The following is a 23,880-nucleotide window of genomic DNA, read 5'->3' on the forward strand; positions in this document are numbered from 1 at the left end:
CTCTACACTCTTCTCTGGTTTTTCATTTTTTTCTTCGCTTTCTCTCTCTTGAATTCTTCCGATGAAGCCTTGAGAGGTATTTCTTTGATCGGAAATATATTTTTTTTCCTTTTTTTTGTTGTTTTGTTTGGTTGGCGAGAAAATGGAGGAGAAGGGGAGAAAAACGAGGTTTTGAATAATTTGTTTTGTGTTGTTTTGATTTCAATAAAATCGGAAAAGGGAATGAAAAGTTGTTCGAGCCATGCTTGCTTTTTTTTAGGGGAGGTTCTTGGGTTTCTTGTGGGAAGTTAGCTTTGGAATTTTCTTTAATTTTTTTTTTTTTATCTTTTTACCATGTTTCTCCGGAACCAAATGAAGGGTTGGTACTTGGCGATCGTCGCTCCTCTGATTGCTAAGTTTCATCGCGTGATTTGTTCTTGGGAAATTCTTTGTTTTTTTCCCCTCTTTTTTCTACTGTATTCTGTTCTAGTGCAGTATGTTGGATTGATTTCCTTCTTTTTGGATGGAACTATTGTTTCCTTTTTTTTTTTTTTTTTTTGTTTATGCATGGTTGTTCTCTGTTTGGATGCTGCATAAATAAAAGAAACCAAATCATTGAATACTCTCAAGTTTTCATGATTGGCGACCTGAGTGAAGGAAGAGCATGGCTTAAATTAAACATAGAACTTCATTTTTTTTTTTTTCTAAAATCATTTTGAATATTCTCTCAGAAACCAAACAGGGATTATGGAATAAGAACCTAATAAAGAACCCAAACAGCGGTTTTAAATGCAGGTGGTTTGATGGTTCCTGGTTCTTAATGTTTACTAGTACTTAAATAGAAAAACTTGAGTAATTATAAAATATGGACTTGTACTTGAACTTCTGGGCATCAACTCTGTGTCCTCCGTAAGGGAAAATGACGCTTCCATGGGATCAAGGCTTCAAAGGGTGGATGAGAAGATGATTAGAGGAAACATTTCCCATACTTGGTTTTTTTGGAGAATAATTCGCCCTTGATGATAAATAATGCCTGATATTGTTGTAGCTTTTTTACAGCAATCCTTGAAAAGCAAGTTTAAAACTCAGAATCTGAATTTTAAAAGATGATTTTATTACATGATAAGTCTGTTAGCTTGCTTCAGTCAGTGAGGACATTGAGGTTATTGGTGGGCAACAGATATATGTTCATCCATCCTTCCTTGATTTAGCGAATCAAAGTTATTGAACCTACATTCAGTTTCTTTGGCATTTATATGAATTTTTGTGGAGTTCTCTTGTCTTCATGGAGTGTTGCAGACTGCAGAGAGTCATGGATTTGACTCCCTGGTAAGGACTCAAAATGCATCCTTGAAAAATTTGCATCTGATAATCTGTTTTTCTGTGAATAATGTTGGGGTAAATTAGATGCTCAAGGTTGTTTACTCTTATTTTACCATGATTTATGCCTATTAGTTTGACAAAGACTCATGATTGTCAAAATATGCACACTACATCTGCTAGCTGCAGCAGCAGTTATTGTTGTCTTCATGGTGGGTTAACTAGTGTGTATCATGCAGGAGCGTGTATGTGTGACTGGGCATATCTATATATATATATATGCATGTTTTTATTATTATTTTTATTTTAAATGTCATCATGGCAATTGTTACTTGTAATTCTGGGGTTTTATGGTTGCTTAATCGGGCAAGTTGTATCTGTGTTAGTCATAACAATTCTATTGCTCTTGTCCTTTCTTTCCAGCTTTCTTTCCTTTTTGATAGGAAGAGAAGTTTATTTTTTGAGGAGATGGAAAATCTTAGAGAGGGGGAATAGAGTCAATTGTCATGAAAGTTTGTGGGAGGTTATAGCCCTAAAGATGGTTGCAATGTCTTAAATTAAACTTCTTTTCTCCAAATAATTCTTTTTTCCTTTCCAACTATGTATGGATGATTATATGTGCTAAATACCTCTTTTGCTATACTTTCTCATTTTATTCTTGTGGGTTCATAAAAAAATGCATATGCCTGCTTTTGCTGATCTAATGGATTTTGCTACTTCTTTGTGCACAGTACTTTACAATTATTGATTACAAGGCCATTGCTCAATGGGGGGAGCTTGTTCTAGGAAGAGAGATCCACAGGTCAATGAGGACAGTCTACAAAGGGGTGTTTCTGGAAAGTATTGCAGAATTGGGAGTTCTAAGTGGTTGGGAACCTCAATTTCTCGACCCGCCTTAGATATTTTACAGGGAAAAGGGCAATGCCCTTCCCTCATGGAATTGTGCATTTATAAAATACGTGAGGTATCTTAATTTCTTATCATGCTTTGTCAATATGACAGCTTCTGATAAATGGACCGATCTTCTCGATTCCTTCCTGTTACAGGACATAGATAAATATACTACTTTTTCTATGCTCCCAAGGGATATTAGCCAGCAGATCTTTAATGAATTGGTGTTTTCCCAGTGTCTAACTGATGTTTCCCTTAAAGCTTTTCAAGATTGTGCTCTCCAGGTAACTCCCAGTAAATAATTTATCAAGTTGACTTTCAAAATTGATAACTGTTTTGTTCTAATTTTGCTATTAATGCTCAGTAAGCCATTCCCTTAAGGTTTTCTCTTGGCTTTGACAGGATATTTATTTGGGAGAATACCCTGGAGTGAATGACAGTTGGATGGATGTCATCTCTTCACAGGGGGTATCTTTACTTTCTGTGGATCTCTCTGGTTCAGAAATTACGAACTCCGGGCTGATTCATCTTAAAGATTGCACAAACCTCCAAGCCTTAAATTTTAATTATTGTGATCAGATTTCAGACCATGGGCTAAAACACATCAGTGGTACTTTCTCAATGTTGTCTTAATCTCTTTTTGTATTCTTAACTAGTATGCCCTCATTTTATTTTTACTACTTTTTAAATATTTTGATAAGAATGTCTATCCATTTTTTTAATAACCATTGGAGAGAGAAACAAGTAAAAGTGAAGGAGTTATACGTTTTTTTTTTATTTTAAAAAAGTGAAATGGAGAGGCAAGAGAAATCCATGCAAAAATTCCAGGCCTAAGAGAGTTTGGGTTGGTTTCAGGGTTGGGGGTATTATGGCATTCAGCTCTCAATTGGTTTTATGCGGAGTCCATGTGAATTTCCTAGATAGGTTCTAGATAAGGTTCCTTTGAGGCCTTGTTGTGGGCAAGCTACTTGGACAAGCATGGGTTTCTATGTTTTGTTGTCTGATCCATGATATCTGCGAATGCCAATAATATCTACATTTCCAAGCCTTCAAGTTATAAAATGGGGGTGAAGTTAGGAAATGTTGGAGGGAAATCAAAATTTCAAACTTATTCATCCTATGAATTAAAGTTACTTTCTGACCTTTTGAGTATGTGCTTATAACATTTTGATTTTGAGTATGGTCATCAGAATTATTGCGCTCTCTCTCTCTCTTTCATAATTGTAATGTTGTTGGGGTCGATTTGGTCTATATGTAATTGAAGACGCAGATATTGCAGACTGATAATCTGACCATAGAGAACTACACATTTTATAATACATGCGATTTGTTGCTGGCTAAATGTATTTTAAGATTAAACTTCTTTTGAGCATCCAATATGTTAAGATGCTTTGGATATCTTCCAAGTTCTGGATTTATTTTTCCAGGTATTTTTCATGCTGTTCCTTCTGATTTGGCATTTTTTTAATCTTTATTACAGTTACATATTTAACCTTCTTTTAAGTGTTACAGAAAGTTGAATCTAGTGGTATTTCTGTGGGATTTTTTTGTCAATCAAATCATGTGGCTATATAGAAATTATGTAAAAAAGGAATCAAGTTAGTTTTTGCTTGAAATTTATTAACCAACTCATAGAAACAACTTTTCGAGCTTTCAACTTTTTATCATATGACAAAATCTACTTGTGCTGGCTACAATAATGATTGTTAAAGCATTGATTATAGTAATTTTTATTTTAAGTTTTTTTCGTTATTTGTAATTAATCTTTATTTTTTGTTTAAATTTTCCTCGATTTAATTTAGTATTTGAACCATCTTATTACTGGAAACACCATGTATCATTTTGTTCTTCTGTAAGTCACTACATTTTAAAGATTTTTCTCCATTTATCCAGTTAATTAAATAGGTAGTAAGCAATTGTGCACTATTCACCAGAATCACCAGAAATTTCCATCACTTATGTTTCATAATGATATTTGGTTTTTATGTTTGGTGTACTGAGCTTTGAGAAGATGTGGGAAGCATCACTGGGATTAGTATGGCATATATTTCCTCATTTTCACTCTTTGTTTTATAATTCTCAATATACTGTTGAATCAGGATTTTAGTCTCTGGCATTTTCTTGGAGTAACTTCTTCCATGGTTTTGTGGTTGTGATTGAATCTTTCAGGTCTCTCAAACCTGACAACTTTGAGTTTCAGAAGAAACAATGCCATTACTGCTCAAGGAATGAGTGCTTTTTCCAGCTTAGTTAACTTGGTAAAGTTGGATCTAGAGAGATGCCCAGGAATCCATGGTGGACTTATTCATCTTAAAGGTTAGTTTGTTTATCCCAATAATACTTGACCTGAAGAAATGAACTTCCTTTTCATGCACTTAGACCATAAATTTTGCTCCAGTTTCATCTGTCAGATATAATTTAGGTTTTTGGCTTTCTCAAAGTACTTGGTTTATTAGAGGGAGCATATACTTTCTCTTCTTCACCTGCACGGTGTCTTTTAGGAACTGCAATAACTCCTTCGGTTCTATTCATATAAACCTGCTAATCTCATGTCTGAATGTGTGTGAACATGATGATAAAGCTCAGTCACATGGAGTGGGTTCATTAAATTATTGTTTGACATATGTGTTTCATTTTGACCTCATGTCGTTGTTGGAACTATTAGATTCTCACTCCATGTTGCTTTTGTCTAAGCCAATGCATTAGCAGATTGCTTATATGTTCAAGGAAGTGATCAGTATTGTTGACTGGAGTCAAATGCCTCTGTTTTGTTATGATTGTCCCTTTAAATAGTAATGGTCAAAGTGGAGACTTCATTATTTGTTAGAAAAGATTAATAAGGAGTTGGTACTATAATTATTTAATTTTAAAAGGATATTCAAGGTCTGGGTAGTTCCAAGTTGGTGCCAACTCAGAACTGAACTGACCAAGGTTGGTTGTCAAGATTTGAACTATGGCTCAAACTGAGGTATAAGTAGAATTGATCTTGTTGCAAATCCAGTTTGTTATTTGGAGGTATAAGTAGAACAAGGGAATTTGGAGGGTTGGGAATAGGGAAGACGACCTTGAGAAATCGTGCTCTCTTAGGGAAGTGGCTTTGAAGGTTCCCTAGGGAAAGTTTTGGTTTGTGGCATCAGGTGATTTCGAGCATTTATAGGACACATGCTAATGGATGGGATGCTAACATTATGATTAGATGATCACACAGATGTCCTTGGAAGGCCATTGTTCAAGTCTTTTAGGACTTTTCCCCTTTCATCCGTCTTGTGGTAGGGAATGGGGAAAAAATCCAATTCTGGGAAGATTTATGGTGGGGAGATCAACCTTTGAGCTCACAATTTGCAGGCCTTTATAAAGTTGTTTCAGTGAGAAATATTTCCATCTCTGGCATCCTGGGAAATTCCTACCTTTCTTCTTGGAATCTTAATTTCTGATGCAATCTCATTGATTTAGATATTGAACTCCTCGAAAGACTCATGTCTTCACTTAATGCAGTGCACTTGTATTTTTCTACCATAGATTAAGAGTGTGGTCCTTATCCTCCATTGGCTCATTTTTAGTAAATTTTTTTTTCATGGTCTTGTTGAAGCCCTTTAATCCAATTTCATGCCTTCCGACTAATTTTGTTTGGAAATCAAAAGCCCCATCAAAGGTCAAGGCCTTTGCGTGTTAGTGGTGCATAAGAAGGTTAATATCAATGACATGCTACAAGTGAGAAGACCTTACAAATCTCTTTGTCCTCATTGGTGCATTTTATGCAAAGAGAGTGGAGAATCAATTGATCGTCTTTTTCTGCATTGCCCAATAACATTGGGGTTTTGGCATAAGCTCTTCAATGTAGCTAATTTGGGTTGGGTTCCACCAAGGAGTATTGGAGATATGATGATTATTTCATTTAGAAGCTTGGGGAATTCAATTAGAGGCTAGACGCTTTGACATATTGCATGTATTACTGTATTGTAGGTTGTGTGGCAAGAGAGAAATACTAGGATTTTTTAGGAAAAGTGTAGAACGGAAGGGATGTTATGGGATCTTATTCATTTTTACTCCTCTTTTTCGGCTTCTTGTACTGTCACTTTTAGAGGAATTCCTCTTAATGTTATTCTACTTAGTTGGCTTTCGGTTTGTAATTAGTAAGGGGTAGATAACTTTTGGGAGAATTTGGTTTTGATTTTTTGAGAGTTTTTGTACATGCTTTTATAAGTATTTCTCCTTGTACAGTGGAGGGTATACTTTTGCTTTGATTAGGTTTTGTACATTGAGGGAAGGTCCTCTCATCCTTCTTTTCAACTTTATTATTATCAATATATATTATATATTCTGTTTCTGATTAATAGGGGGGGGGGAATATCCAATGTTCTAGGAAGCCGGATATTGGTGGAATAAATTGAGTATGATTCTAACCTTTGACCTTTGTTCGAGCAATTGTCACATCCAGGCTTAAACTTGCACATTTATGCTTGGCTGTTTGAGACGTTTACCAATGCTGCAGGCAGTGTTTCCTCTGTTTGCCATGAACATAACATGCATAAAGGAGAGATGGAAATTAGTGTTTCATTTGATGAGCTTATGTAAGATGTTTGTAGAGGAGAAAAGGGGAAAAAAAAAATGGAGAACAGGAAATGAGAGAGGAAGGCTGGATTTGTATGATTCTTTAGATCCAATAACTTGAAGGAATAAGGAAGGGTCAGATCGTGGAAATATGATGGCTTCCAAATCCCTCACCCGAGGCCGAGGATGAAGGAAATGAATGAATGGGGATTGTGAGTATGGAGTCTCCTCTTATATGTATTATGAAGTGTAGGAAAACCCACATTATTATACTTCATTAAATTAAAATGAGACATGAATAATCTGATATAAAAAATGGCAAATGAATGATTTGACAAATGGGAACTTGAGTCTAGAGTTTCCTTTTATATCCATTATGAAATGTAGGAAAAGCCATATCTTTTACTTTATAAAATTAATATGAAAAATGATAATTTGAGATGCACATATGTGATCACATTCTTAGTGGGTTCTTGAGATGGGTGAGTTTACCAACTAGCAAATTGGAACCAAATTGAAGTGTATTGGTTCTCTATAATCAATCTAGGAGTAGACCATCCAAATGAAACTAAACCAAACATATCGATGGGGTTGGGGTGGTTAGGTTGAGCTTGATTGACTTTGTCAGCCCTTGGTTGTTCCTCTTCCTTTTATGCATGCAAATTGTTCCAAAATGCACAATTTTCGTATGTTATTAGAACTAGAATTATCATTTCATGCTACATGTGTTTGACAAGATGAGGTTTTTTCAACTCCATAATTGAAAGACTCTTAATACCTAAGCCCATTTTCAACTCTAGCCCTTTATGTTTGTTCTGGACGGTTTGGAAGGCAATGAACAAAATTGCGTTTGATAACGAGGTTTTTTCTGTCCAAAAGCTGACAAGGGATTTTGTTTGCTTTCTATTGTCAAAGTTGTTTATAGATGATTGTTCAGTGACTTTAGTAAGTTTTTTTAAATGGTTGGGCACTTGTTGAGGTTTTTCCTTTGTTTTCTCTTGTTTGCTTGGTGGTGAAGAGAGGTTTGTTTCTTGAATACCTTGGGTTACTCTTTTGGCGGCTCTTCATAATTTAATTTTAGTCTTTGTTTATGAAAAAGAAAAAAAATGAAGATAAAGAAAAATAAAAGAAAAATCAAATCAAATCAATTTATATCGTTCTCCTTCCTGCTCTGTGCTCTGTCTCTATTGTTTAAGTATGGTTGGTTTTTAATCAGCATTATTTATAGCTTAAGAAATTAATTAAAATTTTTTTTTGCTATCGTAGTATAAGCTATATGCCTAACAGATTCATGAGTAAAGGCTAACTCTTAGGGTATAAGGCTTAAGCTTTTTTGGCAATCCGGTGAGGCTTTATACCTTATAGACTGAGCCATAACAATGGCCTTCTGGGACCCCTTTGCAGACAGCATTTTATTTGCTTCAATGTTAATGCCCTATTCTGACCATGATTTATGCGGCTTATGTGAACCCTTTTTTGACAGGGTTAACAAAGCTTGAGTCTCTTAACATCAATATGTGTCATTGCATAACAGATGCTGATCTGAAGCCTCTCTCAGGTAACTTTTCTGTTTTCTTTCTTATTTTGATTTCTTGTATTATCATCCTTGGTGTTTGCTTGGGAAGAGAGGAATGGGTGAGAAGGGATTGATTGTTCACCTTATAGTTCAGTTATCTGGTTCTTGTTGAGAACTTTGATTGATTGAACTGACATGTTCCTGGTTTATAATTGTTTTGAGCATATTGTGGGGGGGTGTATCTTTTTTCCCCTTCTTTTTGTCCCTTGCCATGTGAGCTTTCTGCTCAACTGGGTTCCTTTTGGGTTATGCTAAGTCAGGATACATGCACCTATGTTTATACTACTACTGCTAATAGGTTTTACCCATGGACTTCCCTTACTTCTCATCTTCTGTAAACATTGAACTATTCAAACATATCCATTTCATTATTTTATGTGATTAGCCTACTGTTTGAAGGAAGTTGTACACTATGATTGCATTGTCTAAGACTCAAGGGTACAACAAGAATGCCTTCAATCCCATGTTCTTGCTGAAACGCTAGTTTATTTTTTGTTCTAGAAGCACAGAATAAGTTCTCCAGCACTGTTAGATAATCTATGGGTGAGAGGTGATGGAATTGGTATTTCTGGAGTCAGAAACTATGAGAAGTGTTTCCAATTGTTATTCACGAAAATGAAACATGTGAAATTGTAATGAGCTTTAAATTCATTGTAAAGCATGTGTATATGATTATGTTCCTTTTGAAACTTAAAATGCTGTCTTTTCCCAGCTAAGAAATTTCTCATTCAATCATGTTTCAGGGCTTACAAACTTGAAAGGATTAGAAATTTCCCGCAGTAAGGTCACAGATGATGGTGTTGCTTATTTGAAAGGTATTTGGTATTTATCTGTTTACTATCTTTTACACGTTTATGTTATAATGGTAAAACATATAGTAGCTTTGGAGCATGGTCCATGCTTGTTTCGTGTTTGTAATTGTAAGAAGTATATCATATGAGATGAGATTGGAACTTTTATGTGGAGTAAGGGGTGTTTGATAAAATTAAAAGTTAAGTATTAGAAGCTTCATGGGTGAGAGAGAGCGAGAGAGAGAGCGAGTGAGAGAGAGTGAGCGCGTCAGTGAGCGAGCTCGTGAGGAAGGAAATAGGCGAGACTACGCCGGCGAGGGTGATGAAGATAGGGAGGAGTCTCGAAGAAGGAGAAGGGGGAGCAGGTTCGCAGTTGAATCAAAGGTGTTTGAGCTGGAGCTTTTAGAGAGAAGAGGAAAACCCCAAATTTTTATTGAGGAAAGCAAAGGGGGAGTCTCGTCTTGGGTCAGAATGGGAGTGGAGAGTTTAGGGTTCCTGATGGAAGGCCTAAACCACTGTATAAGGGATGAGAAGGAAGACAGATGGGTGACGGAATGGAAGGAACAGGGGAGATCCTTCTCTCTGCTGCGAAGTGTAAATAGAGCGGGGTGCTTCATCCGACTAGGAGTAACGGATTTGGAACGAAAACAATATTGTATCTACATACCAAAGGGTAGAGGGGAAAAAAAGGGATGGACTGCAATGGCGGAAAATCTTCAGATTCTGCGCAGGTCAATCGATAAAAAGAATATTACGCAAGAAGAAAAAGTAGGTAGAAACCTGGATCTGAAGAGAAGTTTCGCGGAAGTGGTAAAGAGACCGATCTGTAGGGTTACTCACTCAGCTCAGGTGATGGTAAGGAGGGAGGAAATCCAAGGAAATCTGGAAAAATTGGAGTATTGTGTTGTCGGGAGTTGGAACCCTAGGTCTGGAGAGGAAGAAGATTTGGAAAAATTGGGGAGATTCCTGGCGAGATCTTGGGGGTTGAAAGGAAGCCTAGGGCTGGCAAAACTGGAGAGAAGCAGAATATTGCTGGAATTTGAATATTTGGAAGAAGCGCAAAGGGTTTCCCTATCAGGTGAAAAAATGATGGGAGAGATAAGGCTGAAGGTCGAGAAATGGAGCCAATGGAGTGGATGCAGGGAGGAGGAGAACGAAAGTAACGAGGTTTGGGTTAGAATCTTTGGACTGCCTGTGTCGTTGTGGAACCCGACTGTGCTGAGAAGGGTGGGGGATGAATGCGGTGGTTACATTGACACCGATTCGAAGACGAAGAATATGGAAGAGCTTCAATGGGCCAGGATTTTGGTTAGGACGGACGGCGGAGACAAACCGAGTACGTTGGAGATTGGGATCGAGGAGGATGTTTTCACTCTTGCCCTCTGGTGGGAGTTCAGGCCGTCAGTCAAGAAATTTAGGGCTGATAGCCGAAGATGGGGGGAGGTCAGGGATGACAATATATCACGCTCCGGCTCGCGCGTGGAGGTAGAATCGGACGCTGAAAAGACCGAAGAGCTGCTACCGTCAGATGAGGGGACAGGGAGACAGAAGAGGGTCAGGGGCTGGGAAGGGAGGGCTGACCGGGCCCAACAATCAGCGCCCATGGGTTATGAAGGAAGGGTCTGTGGGCCGAAACATTTGGGCCTAAAGCTAAAAGGAGTGATGCAAGAGGGGGCGGGGATAGAGGCTGGGCCGTCCAAGAGCTGGGCTTTTGACAAGGAAGGCTGCCTTTTGGATGGGGCCAGTTCAATTCAGCCCACGATCCAAGAGTCATTCCTTGAACGGCCCGAGGAGTTGGAAGGGTCAAATAAAAGGCTGGGCTGGCAGGAAAGTTATTTGGGCTGGAAAGGAAAAGTAGATCAGGCCCAGGAGCCAATGATAAGGGGGGAAGAGAAGAAGAAAAGCCCATGTGGGCTGAGTGTAGCGAGGGGCCTGATATTAAAGGAAGGGATGGCCAGTCCTGGTGGACCAGAGACCAACCAGCCCAAAAGATGGGCTCATGTCGGGAGAGGCCCAGTGGCTGAGTTGGAAGAGGCCAGATCAAGTCAGTCCATGGTCCAAAACAAAGGTAAAAGATCCCTGGAGAGAGGAAATCTTCTGGACTGTAGAATTGCCAGTAACGGAAGCTCCTCAGAGGGAGAGCACCTAGTCATATGGGAGCCAGAGGAAGCAAGGAAGACAAGGGAGAAAGCCATACTTTCAGCAACAGACAAGGCGTTGGCAGAGGAAGCTATGAGGTATGTTTCTGGGTTAAGGATAGAGAGGGAAAGGGGATATGGGTCTTCTCATCTCATCTTGTATTCTTTTGATCGGACTCCGGGGGGGAGCCTTTCGATCACTCTGGGTTGCAAAAGGAAAGTAATGAAGTTGGTCTCGGAATGGAGGGCAATGGATGCTGGGACTTGGTAGAATTCAATAAGGAACCCATTTTGGCTAGGGGGGTGGAGGGGATTGCAGAGAGAACAGAACTTCAAGAGGTCAGAACTGAGAAAGAGGATAGATGGGAAGAAAGCAGTTTGGCCAAGTTCAGTCACTTTTTGGGTTTTTCGACAGAAGGGTTGGAAAGGGAAATTTTGAACTTCTTGATCAAAATAAGAAAGAGGCGGGAGAGAATTCACAGCAAAGAAGTGATGGAGAAGTCAAAATTTGAAAGGGAATTGAAGAGACTGGAGTGCTCAATTAATTATGAGAAAGGGTGTAAGCAAAAAAGCCTTTCACAGGGCAAAGGGATCAGCTTGCAGTAGATTAATGAAGCTAAAGCTGTTAAGCTGGAATGTGAGGGGGGCGAATGACAGGGCCAAGAGGAAGATTATCAAGACTTTTATAAGGAATCAAAAAGTTGACTTACTGTGTATTCAGGAGACAAAAATCCAGCCAATGTCAGAGGGGGTGGTGAGAAGTTTAGGCACAGGAAGATTTTTAGATTGGAGGGCTTTGGATGCGGATGGGGCGGCGGGAGGTCTGTTGATTTGCTGGGATAAAAGATCGTTGGAAATTGTGGATTGGGAGGAGGGACAGCACTCCCTGTCGTGTAGATTCAAGAATGTGGAAGATGGGGCTGTTTGGGTATTTACGGGAGTCTATGGCCCATTCACTAAAGAGGAAAGAGAATGCCTGTGGGAAGAGCTTGGGGCTGTTAGAGGAATCTGGGACGAGCCCTGGTGCCTAGGGGGTGACTTCAATAGTACCCTCTTCCAAAGTGAAAGAAGTCGCCAAGGGAGAATAACCCCAACCATGAGGAGGTTTGCTCATATTATTGATGAATTAGGGCTGGTAGATCTCCCGTTGCAAGGGGGAGTGTTTACTTGGAGCGGGGGCCTGAATAATCAGTCCTGGGCAAGATTAGACAGGTTTTTGGTTTCTCCTAGCTGGCTAGATCAGTTCAGCGGGGTGAATCAAAGAAGGCTGTCTCGCCCTGCTTCGGACCACTTTCCCATTCAGCTTGAAGGAGGTGGGATGAGGAGAGGCCCATCTCCCTTCAGGTTCGAAAATATGTGGTTAAAAGTTGAGGGCTTTCTAGACCTTATCCGGAATTGGTGGGAGGAAATTGAGGTCAGAGGCACTGCTAGTTATAGACTGGCAGCAAAGATGAAGGAGCTCAAACAGAAACTGAAAGCTTGGAATAGAGAGGTTTTTGGAAATCTGGAAGTTAACAAAAGAGCAGCCCTGCAGCAAGTGGATTATTGGGATCGTGTGGAAAGCGAAAGAAGTTTGTCTTTGGAAGAGACGGAATTGAAAAAGGAAGCAAAGGAAAGCTATAAAAAATGGGTCCTTTTGGAAGAAAGTCATTGGAGACAGCTCTCAAGGGAGGTTTGGCTTAAGGAAGGGGATAAAAATACGGGATTCTTTCATCGGATGGCGAATGCTCACCGTAACAACAACTCTTTGGACAGAATTAAAATTGATGGGGTTTGGTTGGAAGAGGAGCAGGAGGTAAGGGAGGGGATTGCAAATGCTTATCAACAGAGGCTCTCAGAAGATTTGGGGTGGAAGGCGGATATTGAGAGGATCCATTTAGATCAAATTAGTCAGCAAGAAGCAGAGGGCCTTGAGATCCCGTTCTCTGAAAATGAGATTCATTCAGCCTTAATGGAGATGAGTGGGGATAAAGCCCCTGGGCCGGATGGCTTTACTATGGCGTTTTGGCAGAGTTGTTGGGATTTTGTGAAAGGGGAGATCTTGGAGATGTTTAAGGAGTTTCATGAGCAAAGCTCCTTTCTCAAAAGCCTCAATCATACTTTCCTGGTTCTGATTCCTAAGAAAGGGGGAGCGGCTGACTTGGGAGATTTTAGACCCATTAGTCTCCTGGGGGGCTATACAAATTGTTGGCTAAAGTGTTAGCTAATAGACTCAAGAGAGTGTTAAACAAAGTGGTAGCCCCAACTCAGAATGCATTTGTGATGGGTAGGCAAATCCTTGATGCTTCTTTAATTGCGAATGAGGTGATAGACTCATGGCAGAAAAGAAAAGAGAAAGGGCTCATTTGTAAGTTGGATATTGAGAAAGCGTATGACAGCATCAATTGGCAGTTCTTGCTGAAGACTCTTCACAAAATGGGATTTGGCTCAAAGTGGGTGGGGTGGATGTGGAGCTGTATATCTTCAGCCAAGTTTTCAGTTCTAGTTAATGGGGTTCCAGTTGGATTCTTCCCGAGTTCTAAAGGGCTTCGTCAAGGGGATCCATTATCTCCTTACCTATTCGTTTTGGGAATGGAAGTGCTAGATGCCTTAATTAGGAGGGCGGTCACGGGGGGCTACCTTTCAGGGTGCACTATTCAGGGGGATAGGAGACACAATCTAAAAATTTCCCATCTATTCTTTGCTGATGATACAATCGTGTTCTGTGAGGCTAACAAAGAGCACTTAACATATTTGAGCTGGATTCTATTGTGGTTTGAAGCAGCTTCAGGCTTAAGGATTAACTTGGACAAAAGTGAAATTATCCCAGTTGGTGTGGTGGAGGAGATTGAGGAGATGGCAGTGGAATTAGGATGTAGGGTGGGCTCTCTACCCTCTCAGTACTTGGGCTTGCCTTTAGGGGCTCCTAACAAAGCCACCTCAGTTTGGGATGGGGTGGAAGAGAAAGTGAGAAGAAGACTAGCGCGATGGAAACGGCAATATATATCAAAAGGGGGAAGAATCACTCTCATAAGAAGCGTTTTGGCTAGCATGCCAATCTATCACATGTCTTTGTTCCGAATGCCTAAGTCAGTGGCTAGGAGATTAGATAAAGTGCAAAGAGAATTTCTTTGGGGAGGGGGAAGTATGGAAAGGAAAGCTCATCTAATCAAGTGGGAGGCGATTTGTGAGGATAAGAGCAAAGGAGGGCTAGGCTTAAGGAAGCTAGTGCTTTTGAACAAAGCTTTGCTTGGTAAATGGATTTGGAGATTCGCTTATGATAAAGATGATCTTTGGAAGCAAGTGATAACAGTGAAATATGGGCAAGAGGGTCATGGTTGGAGAGCAAAGAGGGCTTACGGGGCTTTTGGTGTGGGGGTATGGAAGGAAATATGGAAGGAAGCCGATTGGTGTTGGGATAACATGGAGTTCATAGTTGGCAAGGGAAGCAAAATCAATTTTTGGACTGATGTGTGGTGTAAGGGTACAAGGCTGTCCCAAAATTTCCCCCATTTATTTGCTATGGCTGCTCATAGGAATGCGACGGTGGAGGAGATGTGGGATCAAAATTTTGGTCAAGGGGGGTGGAATCTAAGATTTTTGAGGGCCTTTAATGATTGGGAGATGGATATGATAGGGAACTTGTTGCATGTGCTGAGGGATTACAAGCCTTCTATGGAGGAAGATGCAGTCTGTTGGAAGGGAGGAAGGAATGGCAAATTTAGGGTCAAAGAAGCCTATAGATTGGTGGCAAGACCCAATGATTTTGTCTTTCCTTCTAGATGCATTTGGGTGGATACAGTTCCAACCAAGGTCTCTTTCTATGCTTGGGAGGCTACTTGGGGGAGGGTGCTTACTCTTGATAGACTTCAGAAAAGAGGATGGCAGCTACCCAATCGTTGCTTTCTATGTGGTTGTGAAGAAGAAACTGTAAATCACATTCTTATTCATTGTATAGTGGTCAGAGTTCTGTGGCATATTGTTCTTGGGTTATCAGGTGTGCAGTGGGTCTTTCCAGAAACTGTAAAGGAGGTCTTAACTAGCTGGAGGGGTCCTTTTGTGGGAAAGAAAAGAAACAAGATATGGAAATCCATTCCGTTATGTATTTTTTGGACGGTCTGGAAGGAAAGAAATAGGCTAGCTTTTAGGGGGGGAATGTTAGATATACAAAAGCTTAAGAATTCTTTTGTTTGTAGTTTGTGGAGTTGGGCTAGATTGTATATTGGTGAGGAGCGTAGGTCCCTTATAGGGTTTTTGGAATGGTTGGCGTCCAACTAAGGGGTGGTGAGCCTTGTTGTTTTTTTTGGTTTTGAGAGGGGTTGTTGCTTTGTATACCCCCTGTATACTTGTAACTTTCCGCCTCTTTATTAATATATTCTGATGTTTATCTATCAAAAAAAAAAAAGTATTAGAAGCTTCAATATTGAAAATGAGTATTGAATTTTGAGAAGAGGAAAGCAACTTCTGAGAAAGCCAAGCAAGCTGTTGCTCTTAAAGAAACATATCTAAGTTGAGAATCCAGTGCATGATAGGAAGAGTCATTCTGCTGATAAATATTACATGAGATGCTTTCTGTGGGCAGATAAATCTGCAACTTACTTGGTTTGATGCCTTAAGGAATCACATTCTTTTCTTGAGGAGAACATGATGATTCTTATTGGGTTTCTATGCCTTTATTGCTATCTTCTGAAATTTGGGTACTGAATTCAGTTAAACCGTTTGATAAGTACAAAACTTGAAGTCTGAAGTCTGTTATTTTACAAATCTATCCAGATTCAATACTAGAGTGTTTATGGAACATATAAGAGCATCAGGCCATTTGAAGCATTCTATAGACAGAATTCCTTTCCTAGAATATGAAATTTGAGTTTTGGAACTTATAGATAAATTAAATTTAGAAAAGCTAGTAAGTTTTCATATATTATCATTCTTTTCTTCATTGGAAAATACAAATGTGTACATATGAATTTTCCATGTCTTCTCATTTTATCGATTCAAAATGTTACCTAGATATATTTTTTTTGTCAATCTCTAAAAGGCTTTCGATAATAAAATAGCATCTTCCTATTGAACACTGTTGTGTCTGTGCAAACAAGAAAGCACATTTGTGCGATAAATAAAATGGAAAATACAAATGTGTATGCATGAACTTTCCATGTCTTCTCATTGTATCAATTCAAAATGTTACCTTGATATATTTTTTTTGTCAATCTCTAAAAGGCTCTCAATAATAAAATAACTTCTTCCTATTGAACACTATTGTGTATCTGCAAACAAGAAAACACATTTGTGCAATCAATAAAATGGCAAAGAATATAGAGCTTAGCATTGAGACAAATTTAAGGCAGTTAAGTGTCATAAAATTCTCAAGACGTATGAGCCTATTTTGCTTCACCTATTTAGTTTGGTCACTTTGAATTAAATTCTAAGTGCTCTTTTAATTAGTACCTACTTGATTTGTTTAGTTTTAAGAATTTATCATCGATATCAAGCATCCTCTATGTCTTTATTTTGAGATTGGTAGAAAAATTTCAAAAGTCCTTGAAAAATTGATTGGTTAAATTTCAGCCTTTTTTGAATTAGATCCTAGTTTCTTTCTCTCTCTCTCTCTCTCTCTCTCTCTCTCTCTCTCTCTCTCTATATATATATATATATATATATATATAGTGATTGGTATAAGTTTGTGTCTTTTCTAAAGCTTAGCATCTTCACTAATCTCTCTTCCTCTCTAGATCCTAGTTTCTTCACAATCTCTCTCTCTCTCTACCTATCTTTCTATCGAAAGCCTAAAATCTTCAATAATGTTTGTCTCTCTCTATCCATTTATTTATCTGAACGTAATATCTTCACTAATCTCTCTGTCTGTCCGTCTATCTATCTATCCATTATATCTTTCTAGCTTGTGCACACCATCAAGACTCTTCTTCTAGGATGGTTTGTATCAAAAGGATGTGGTAATATGATGATCAAACAAAGATGAGAGTGACATTTTCAACCATTGATGAATGCATTATTGATCTTGGAATGTGTGGTTCATGTGAATCCTGGGAAATAATGCTTCAAAGGAATAACCAGATATTTTTCTGTATAGTTTAATGCTTATTGACATTTTCTGAATCTTAAGAATAGATCTTCCTTATTTTTGGTTTTAGTTGGCATTGGGTCAAGATGGGGGGTTGGGGCAAAAGGGAGGGGAAGGTGAATAAAGGTTTTCCTTTTAAAATTGATATCATGAATCTGGAAACATAGCAATATGTTGACTCTGCATGTTTGTAACTAATATGGGAGTACCTGTTCCTGCCATGCATTTACATTCTTCCATTAGGAATACCATTTGGATGGAGGCTTTATTCCTTTTCATCCTCTCTATGATTACTTTCACCATTTGCCTGGTGGAAATAATTAAATTTGATACATCTTCCTTGATTTCTAGCTTTTCTGTTTATGATATTCTTTTACCTTCCCTGCAAAGCATTTCAACTGTCCTCAATTTCCTAGATACCTTCCCTGCTAACAACACTTTTTATTTTATTTTTGGTTTGTTTTCTGTTGATCATTGATCATTTATTTTTTTCCCCTTTATAAATAAGTGCTGAATCTTTTCATGTCCCTTGCAGGTCTGCACAAGCTTGCTTTGTTAAACATGGAGGGTTGCCCTGTTACTGCTGCATGCTTAGAGTCTCTTTCAGGTTACATTCTTTAAAAATGCTTGGCCTTTATACTGATTATTGTAAAGCCTTGGTCTGTCATTTTCATAACAGAACTAAAGTTTGTAATCTTTTAATCCTATATTAGAATTGGATATCATGTTAATGATCCTGGCCAAGTTGACTTCAGGGGTGTTTGATAGAACTGAATATTAAGTACCGAAAGACTTTAGCACTGAAAATTAAGAGCTACATATTATAACGACTGAATTAATCAAATTGAAAAGTGTTTGGTATCATCTTAGTTTTAAGTATTTTAATTTAATTTACTTATTTGATAACAAAAACAACGGAAGACTGAAAATGATTAATTTACAATTAACCTTATATTCATTGTATGACAATTTTAAATATTCATTCCAAATTTTATATAACTAATATATTAATCAATAAAATTTGACTTAAAATACCATGTGCATTGCAATTTGCATGACTACTAAATAATTCACTTGCAATTTGGTCATGTAAAGTAAGCATATAAATTTGATGAGTGTTTTTCAAATCCTCTAAATTTAATAGATGTTAAATCTCATTATTATTGCTGATAATTTCAGATATGAAATAGTAATAGTATGAAAAAGTTTTTTTATTGTACCTTGTAATTTTTTTTCCTTCTCTTGTCATCTTTGAAACTATGCCAATGAGAAATTTTGGAACCCTTTAAAGAAATCTCTTTAATGTATTCTTATAAAGCAATGAAATCTAGATTAATTAGAATTCTAATTTTATTATAATAAAGAATTAAAAATAAATAATAATAATAGTAGTAGTAGTAGTAGTGTAAAAATAATTATCACAATATAGGCATTAGGATAGAATATACAAAAAATAAATAAATAACATAAAATAGTAATAGTAGTAGTAGTATAAAAATAATTATCACAATATAGGCATTAGGATAGAAAATAAATAAAAAACATAAAAAGGTTCTTATATTCAATCTTTTAATTTTTTTTCTTCTTTTTTTTTTTGAACCTTTTAATGAAAAAGTAATTCTTATAAATCAATTAAATAAAGTTTATTTAGAATTTTAATTTTATTATCTTAAGGAATTAAAATGAATAAAAATAATTATTATGACATATACATAATGATACAAAAATTCAAAGAATAAATAACAGGAAAAATTAATTCTCATAAATCAATTAAATTGAGATTATTTAGGATTTTATTTTTATTTTATTAAATAATTAAAAATAAATGAAAGGTTGTATTTCAAATGAAATTAATTAGAAGTGTATTTCATAAATCAATTAAAATACATATTTTTTAGAATTTGATTTTATTATATTAAGGAATTAGTGATAAAATATTTTAATTTAAAAGAAGTGTTTTAATTTAAAAGAAGAATTTTAATTTAAAAGAATGTTTTGATTTTAAAGAAGTAAAATTTTCAATTAAAATGATTAAAAAATAAAAATCATTACTCTACAAAAAAAAGGATAAGGATGAAATAAAATTTATAATTCATTGATCTTGTTTTGCTACAAGTGATTAGCTAGGTCTTTATTGCTAAATGGAATAAGTAATTTTTGATTTTAAGCGGTTTAAAATTTGTTTAAAAGTGGGACCTGTTATTTTTTTTTTCCCCACTTTTTCAGAGGTTAGTTCTTTTATGACACTTTCCCTTCCCATCTCTTGCTTTTGACTTCAGTACACATATTTATATAAGGGTTTTGTGATGAGAGGGATGCTGATGGGGAAAGCCTTATGAAAACTGTATTCAAGAAAGGAAATGAAAGACACAAATAAACTTTAAGTAGGATTAATATTGATTGGAATTAAATTAGGATTAGTATTTGTTGGAGTCAAATTAGGATTAGCTAATTAGGTTATAAGACAATTAGAATTGGTTGTAGACTTTGGATTTTTTAGAAAAGTCTATAAATAAGGCTAATTAATGTAAATCAAAGTAATTGATTGATGGATAATAATATTATGTTTTCTTGCATACTTTGCAATTCTCAATGGTGACACTTTAAGGGTTCTATCCTCCTCTTCTTATCTTCTTTTTCTCTATTTTATTTTGTTTTACTGCAATTAACTTTATCCCTTGGTCCTCTCCTAAAACCCTTTTTTGATTGTAGGCAATCATCCTAGGGTTGTCCTACATCATATGCCTGTGAGGAGTGTAGTAGATCACCTGATTTGTAGGGACATGGATCCCCATCTTGGTGATGGAGATGTGGTAGTATACCCTAAATCCACACGGCATCTCCTTCACCAGGAGATGAAATAAGTAAACCCCTTAGGCATCAGCCATGGGCTGATATTCACATTGTTGGAATCTCTGGTTTCCAATATCTAGTTAGGAGTGGGCATATGTATTCTAGTATTGTAATACCTTAAGAAAAGAAAAGTGTATGGAAACAACAATGATAAAGGAAAATACATGTAATGCTGAATCAGCGGAGATTCTATTTTTCCTTCGCTTTTCTTTCTTTCTTTCTTTCTTTTTTTTTTTTAAAGGTAAAATATGATTTGTTAATATATCCCAACAAAAAGGGGCACATCCCAAGTGCATGGGAAGAAAATATAAAGTGTCAAAGGTGAGAAAAAAGAGAAGAAAGGAAAGAATGAAACAAAGGGCTATAACCTCTCCGCAACTATCAATAGATGCCAATTTTTAATGATTTAAAATGAAAAAATCATATTATTTTTTGTGTCTGATTATAGGAAGAGTTTTTTGTTTTTTTTAGGTAATGATTGGGAGAGTTTGACTGTAGAGGAATAGCATATTGGCATTTTTACTATTAGGCATTGTTTGTAAGAGCGTTTTAAACCCTAAAATCAACTCTTTGAATGTCAAACACAACTTTTAAGGATGTTCAATGAAGTACTCAACTATGGGCCTCAGAAGTCCCAACATGATTTTATCTATATCTTGAGAAAGCATGGAGATCCCTGCTCCTCAAGCATGAGGGAAGTTGTTTTTTATTTAATTAAAATTTTGAAAATGGAAAAAACAATCTTATTTTTAATAAAAACCTTTTTAAGTTATAGTTCTGAAACATTAAATCAATTGCGCATAGTGATGGTTTTTTTGCTTCTACTACTTTTATTGCTAAAAGTAGAAGTTAAAAACTATTCCAAACAGGCTGTTAATGTCAGGAAAAAATGAAGGTAACATAGGATATTAAAAAGGTTTTTAAATGTTAAGATTGAAATCTCCTCCAAAGTTCACTTTTTGGATCATCTACCTTCTTATTCCTTCCTGTTACAAATTCTATCAGAGTGAATCCAGGTACTTGAATTTGGATTTAAGGTGCACATGCAAAAATATGGTACTTTAATCTGTGGCGATGCTGAGATGCTGGAGAGTGAGTTTAGGATTTGTGCCTAAACTTCCTATACTTTAGCTATTTCTGTCAGGTGTTCTTTGGTTTAGTGAAAATATGCAGCTGAGACATTATCATCCTAATAGATCAGTACACTTGAGCCTTGTTCCCACATGATGATCAGTTTGATCATGGGCACATCATTTATTTTTAATGTTCAACTCTTTGCAAATATAAAAAAAATGCATATTTCTGAATTTTGTCAATTCAATATGTTATTCATGTTTGAGTTTTAACTTGAAAGCTAACTTGGCTCGCTTCCTTGCAGATCTTCCTTCCCTGTTGTCTTTAAATCTTAGCAGATCTATGCTATCTGATGATGGATGTGAGAACTTTGCACGTATGTTGCATTGAAAATTTATTTTACCCTTATTGCTTTGGGACCTTGGGTTGGGTGTAGAACCGTGGAGTTTTTTTTTTTTTGCTTTAATTGCAAGATGCTTTTTATTTTCATTTCTATTTTTTACTAGAAAAACTTTGAAAGCAGCTTTGGATTATTATTTATATCATCTTCATTCTTTTGTAGGACAAGAGAATTTGAGAGTGTTAAACTTGGGGTACAATGACTTGACGGATGCATGTTTGGTACATTTGAAAGGTGGTTTCTACTCCTCTTGTGGAAGTGACTGAAATTGTTGTTCTTTTTCCTTCAATTTTATGCTAGAGATGGTATGGACAATCAAACATATATCTTTTAGAACTCTCATAATTAATTTGGGAGGGAGATCTTCCTCTAGCTGATATGCACACAGATATGTTACTGCTTTTTGTCATAGTTGGTTTCATTTATTAACAATTGACGTCTAAGAAAAGGTGTTGTTGACTGTGGGACTACATAGTAGTAAGGTTTTATTGAAAAAAGTCACTATAGTGTTTCTAAAAGGTCCATATGTGCCATGCTTGGTAGTGGGTTCCCATACATAAATTATTTTACCTTACAGGACTTTCCTGGCTAGTTGATATATCTTAAAAGTTATCTTTTTTGATTGTCAAACATGTTTATATCTCTAGCTACTAGGTCAGCTATACAAAGCTTCATTTCAATTTTTATTTATTTATATTTATATTTATTTGTTTATTTATTTCTAGCTTTTGGCTCTATATAGGCCCGTCATTTATTAATGCATAATTTGCTTTACTTCTTGGAAATTAGTTATAAGATCTGATTATTGCGCTTGCTGCAGGTTTAACAAATTTGGAGAGCCTGAACCTGGATTCATGTAGAATTTGTGATGAAGGGCTTGCAAACTTGACAGGTTAGATATTATAGTTTCCTTCAATTTTGTTTATTTGTCTTACATTGTTTTTGTTGTGTAGGGGAGTTCTATTCTCAAATATCAGGTGAAGCAGTCATATCATATTGAAACATGTCCTTTTGTATATTTCTTTGAAAGCATAAGAGTTTAAGAGTTAGACAGTAACAAATGGATGGCCTTCCATTCTGGTTTCCATGGAAGCCCACTTTTATTCTCTTGGTGATTTAACATTGTAGCTTTGTTCTAGACTACGGATCACTACATTATGTAAAGAGTTCTCTTAAAATAAAATTTCAATTGCACAGTCAAAATAAAATTCAGATATTGTTGACATGCTATGTAAATAGACTTTCTTTTACTTGGTTTCTTAATATCTTTGAAGGCCCAAATGCATTACATAAATGCAAAATGAAGTCATCACAACAAATCACTGGAAAGGCTTACAAATTCCAACGATATCATTCATGGAGTCCTAAGAATAACCTTACCTATGCAATGGAATTAAAGAAATGGAATCATTTCAAATGTGAAAAACCAATGTCCAGTAGGGCAACACCCAGAAGGGAAGGAGGGGGAGGGGGTGGGGGTGGGGGGTGGGTGTTTAACCCAATTTTAACCTGTGAGATAACAAGGATAAACAAAATATCCAAAATCAAATACAAGATCAAGAGACACAAGAATCTTTACGTGAAAAACCCCACACTAACTGTGGAGATAAAAAACCATGGGGTCTAAGGTTTCAAATCTAAATTCACTATATGAGATACAAAATTACCTAACTGCTTTACCCTAAAGACTTATTCTCTAGAACCTACAACTTGATCCATGTGCGTGACCCAACAATCTCCAATTGCTCCAGTGAATATATTTGAGCCTCATTGAAGGGATGCAGGTCATCCAACAATTGAAGATTCAACACTTTGAATCCTTCTTGAGAGATTGAAAATGGTATGGCAAGTTAGGCTAAACCTCTCGGTGAATCTCTCTAAGTTTCTCTCCCTAAAATTGGTCATAACAGGGTTTATATAGGCCCTCAAGCCCTAGGGGATCGGTATCCTAAAGTTTTTAAACTTGATTTGCGTGAATAATCTGAAAAAATTCTTCTAGATTTTGCATGAATGCTTGAGTGCACTTACCTGTCGCTTGAGCGCTAGTTAAGCTTGAGCAGTCACAACACTTGAACACTGTTTCCACCTCTTGAAAATAAAAAGGAACAAAATTGCCAATTTACAAAGAAGACTCATTGTCCTAACAAAATTCCAGATAAAATACTATGGAATTAGTTGATTTCTATTGGATCAAAGACATTTTTTCTTCGAAATTGCATTTGTGAAGTTGATGGGTCAAATTGTAT

General features: G+C 36.7%; 1 protein-coding gene across 4 annotated transcripts in view; it reads left to right on the forward strand.

Moving 5' to 3' along the window:
* The window catches only part of LOC117921428 (F-box/LRR-repeat protein 14-like), a 38,607-nt gene continuing 14,727 nt past the window's right edge, over positions 1-23,880 (forward strand). Inside the window, exons 1-12 of one of the 4 annotated variants that reach the window (XM_034839274.1) lie at positions 62-76; positions 1,279-1,308; positions 2,031-2,263; positions 2,346-2,474; positions 2,593-2,800; positions 4,360-4,506; positions 8,225-8,299; positions 9,061-9,132; positions 17,843-17,914; positions 21,539-21,610; positions 21,797-21,868; positions 22,455-22,526. In XM_034839274.1, coding sequence (XP_034695165.1) covers positions 2,066-2,263; positions 2,346-2,474; positions 2,593-2,800; positions 4,360-4,506; positions 8,225-8,299; positions 9,061-9,132; positions 17,843-17,914; positions 21,539-21,610; positions 21,797-21,868; positions 22,455-22,526 — 1,117 coding nt within the window. In that variant the 5' untranslated portion in view covers positions 62-76; positions 1,279-1,308; positions 2,031-2,065. Of the gene's footprint in view, positions 77-794; positions 1,309-2,030; positions 2,264-2,345; positions 2,475-2,592; positions 2,801-4,359; positions 4,507-8,224; positions 8,300-9,060; positions 9,133-17,842; positions 17,915-21,538; positions 21,611-21,796; positions 21,869-22,454; positions 22,527-23,880 lie in introns of those variants that run through there. The other 3 variants (XM_034839272.1, XM_034839275.1, XM_034839273.1) reach the window with 3 other exon arrangements.

This window comes from Vitis riparia, chromosome 9 (assembly GCF_004353265.1).
Source record: "Vitis riparia cultivar Riparia Gloire de Montpellier isolate 1030 chromosome 9, EGFV_Vit.rip_1.0, whole genome shotgun sequence".
NCBI lineage: Eukaryota > Viridiplantae > Streptophyta > Magnoliopsida > Vitales > Vitaceae > Vitis > Vitis riparia.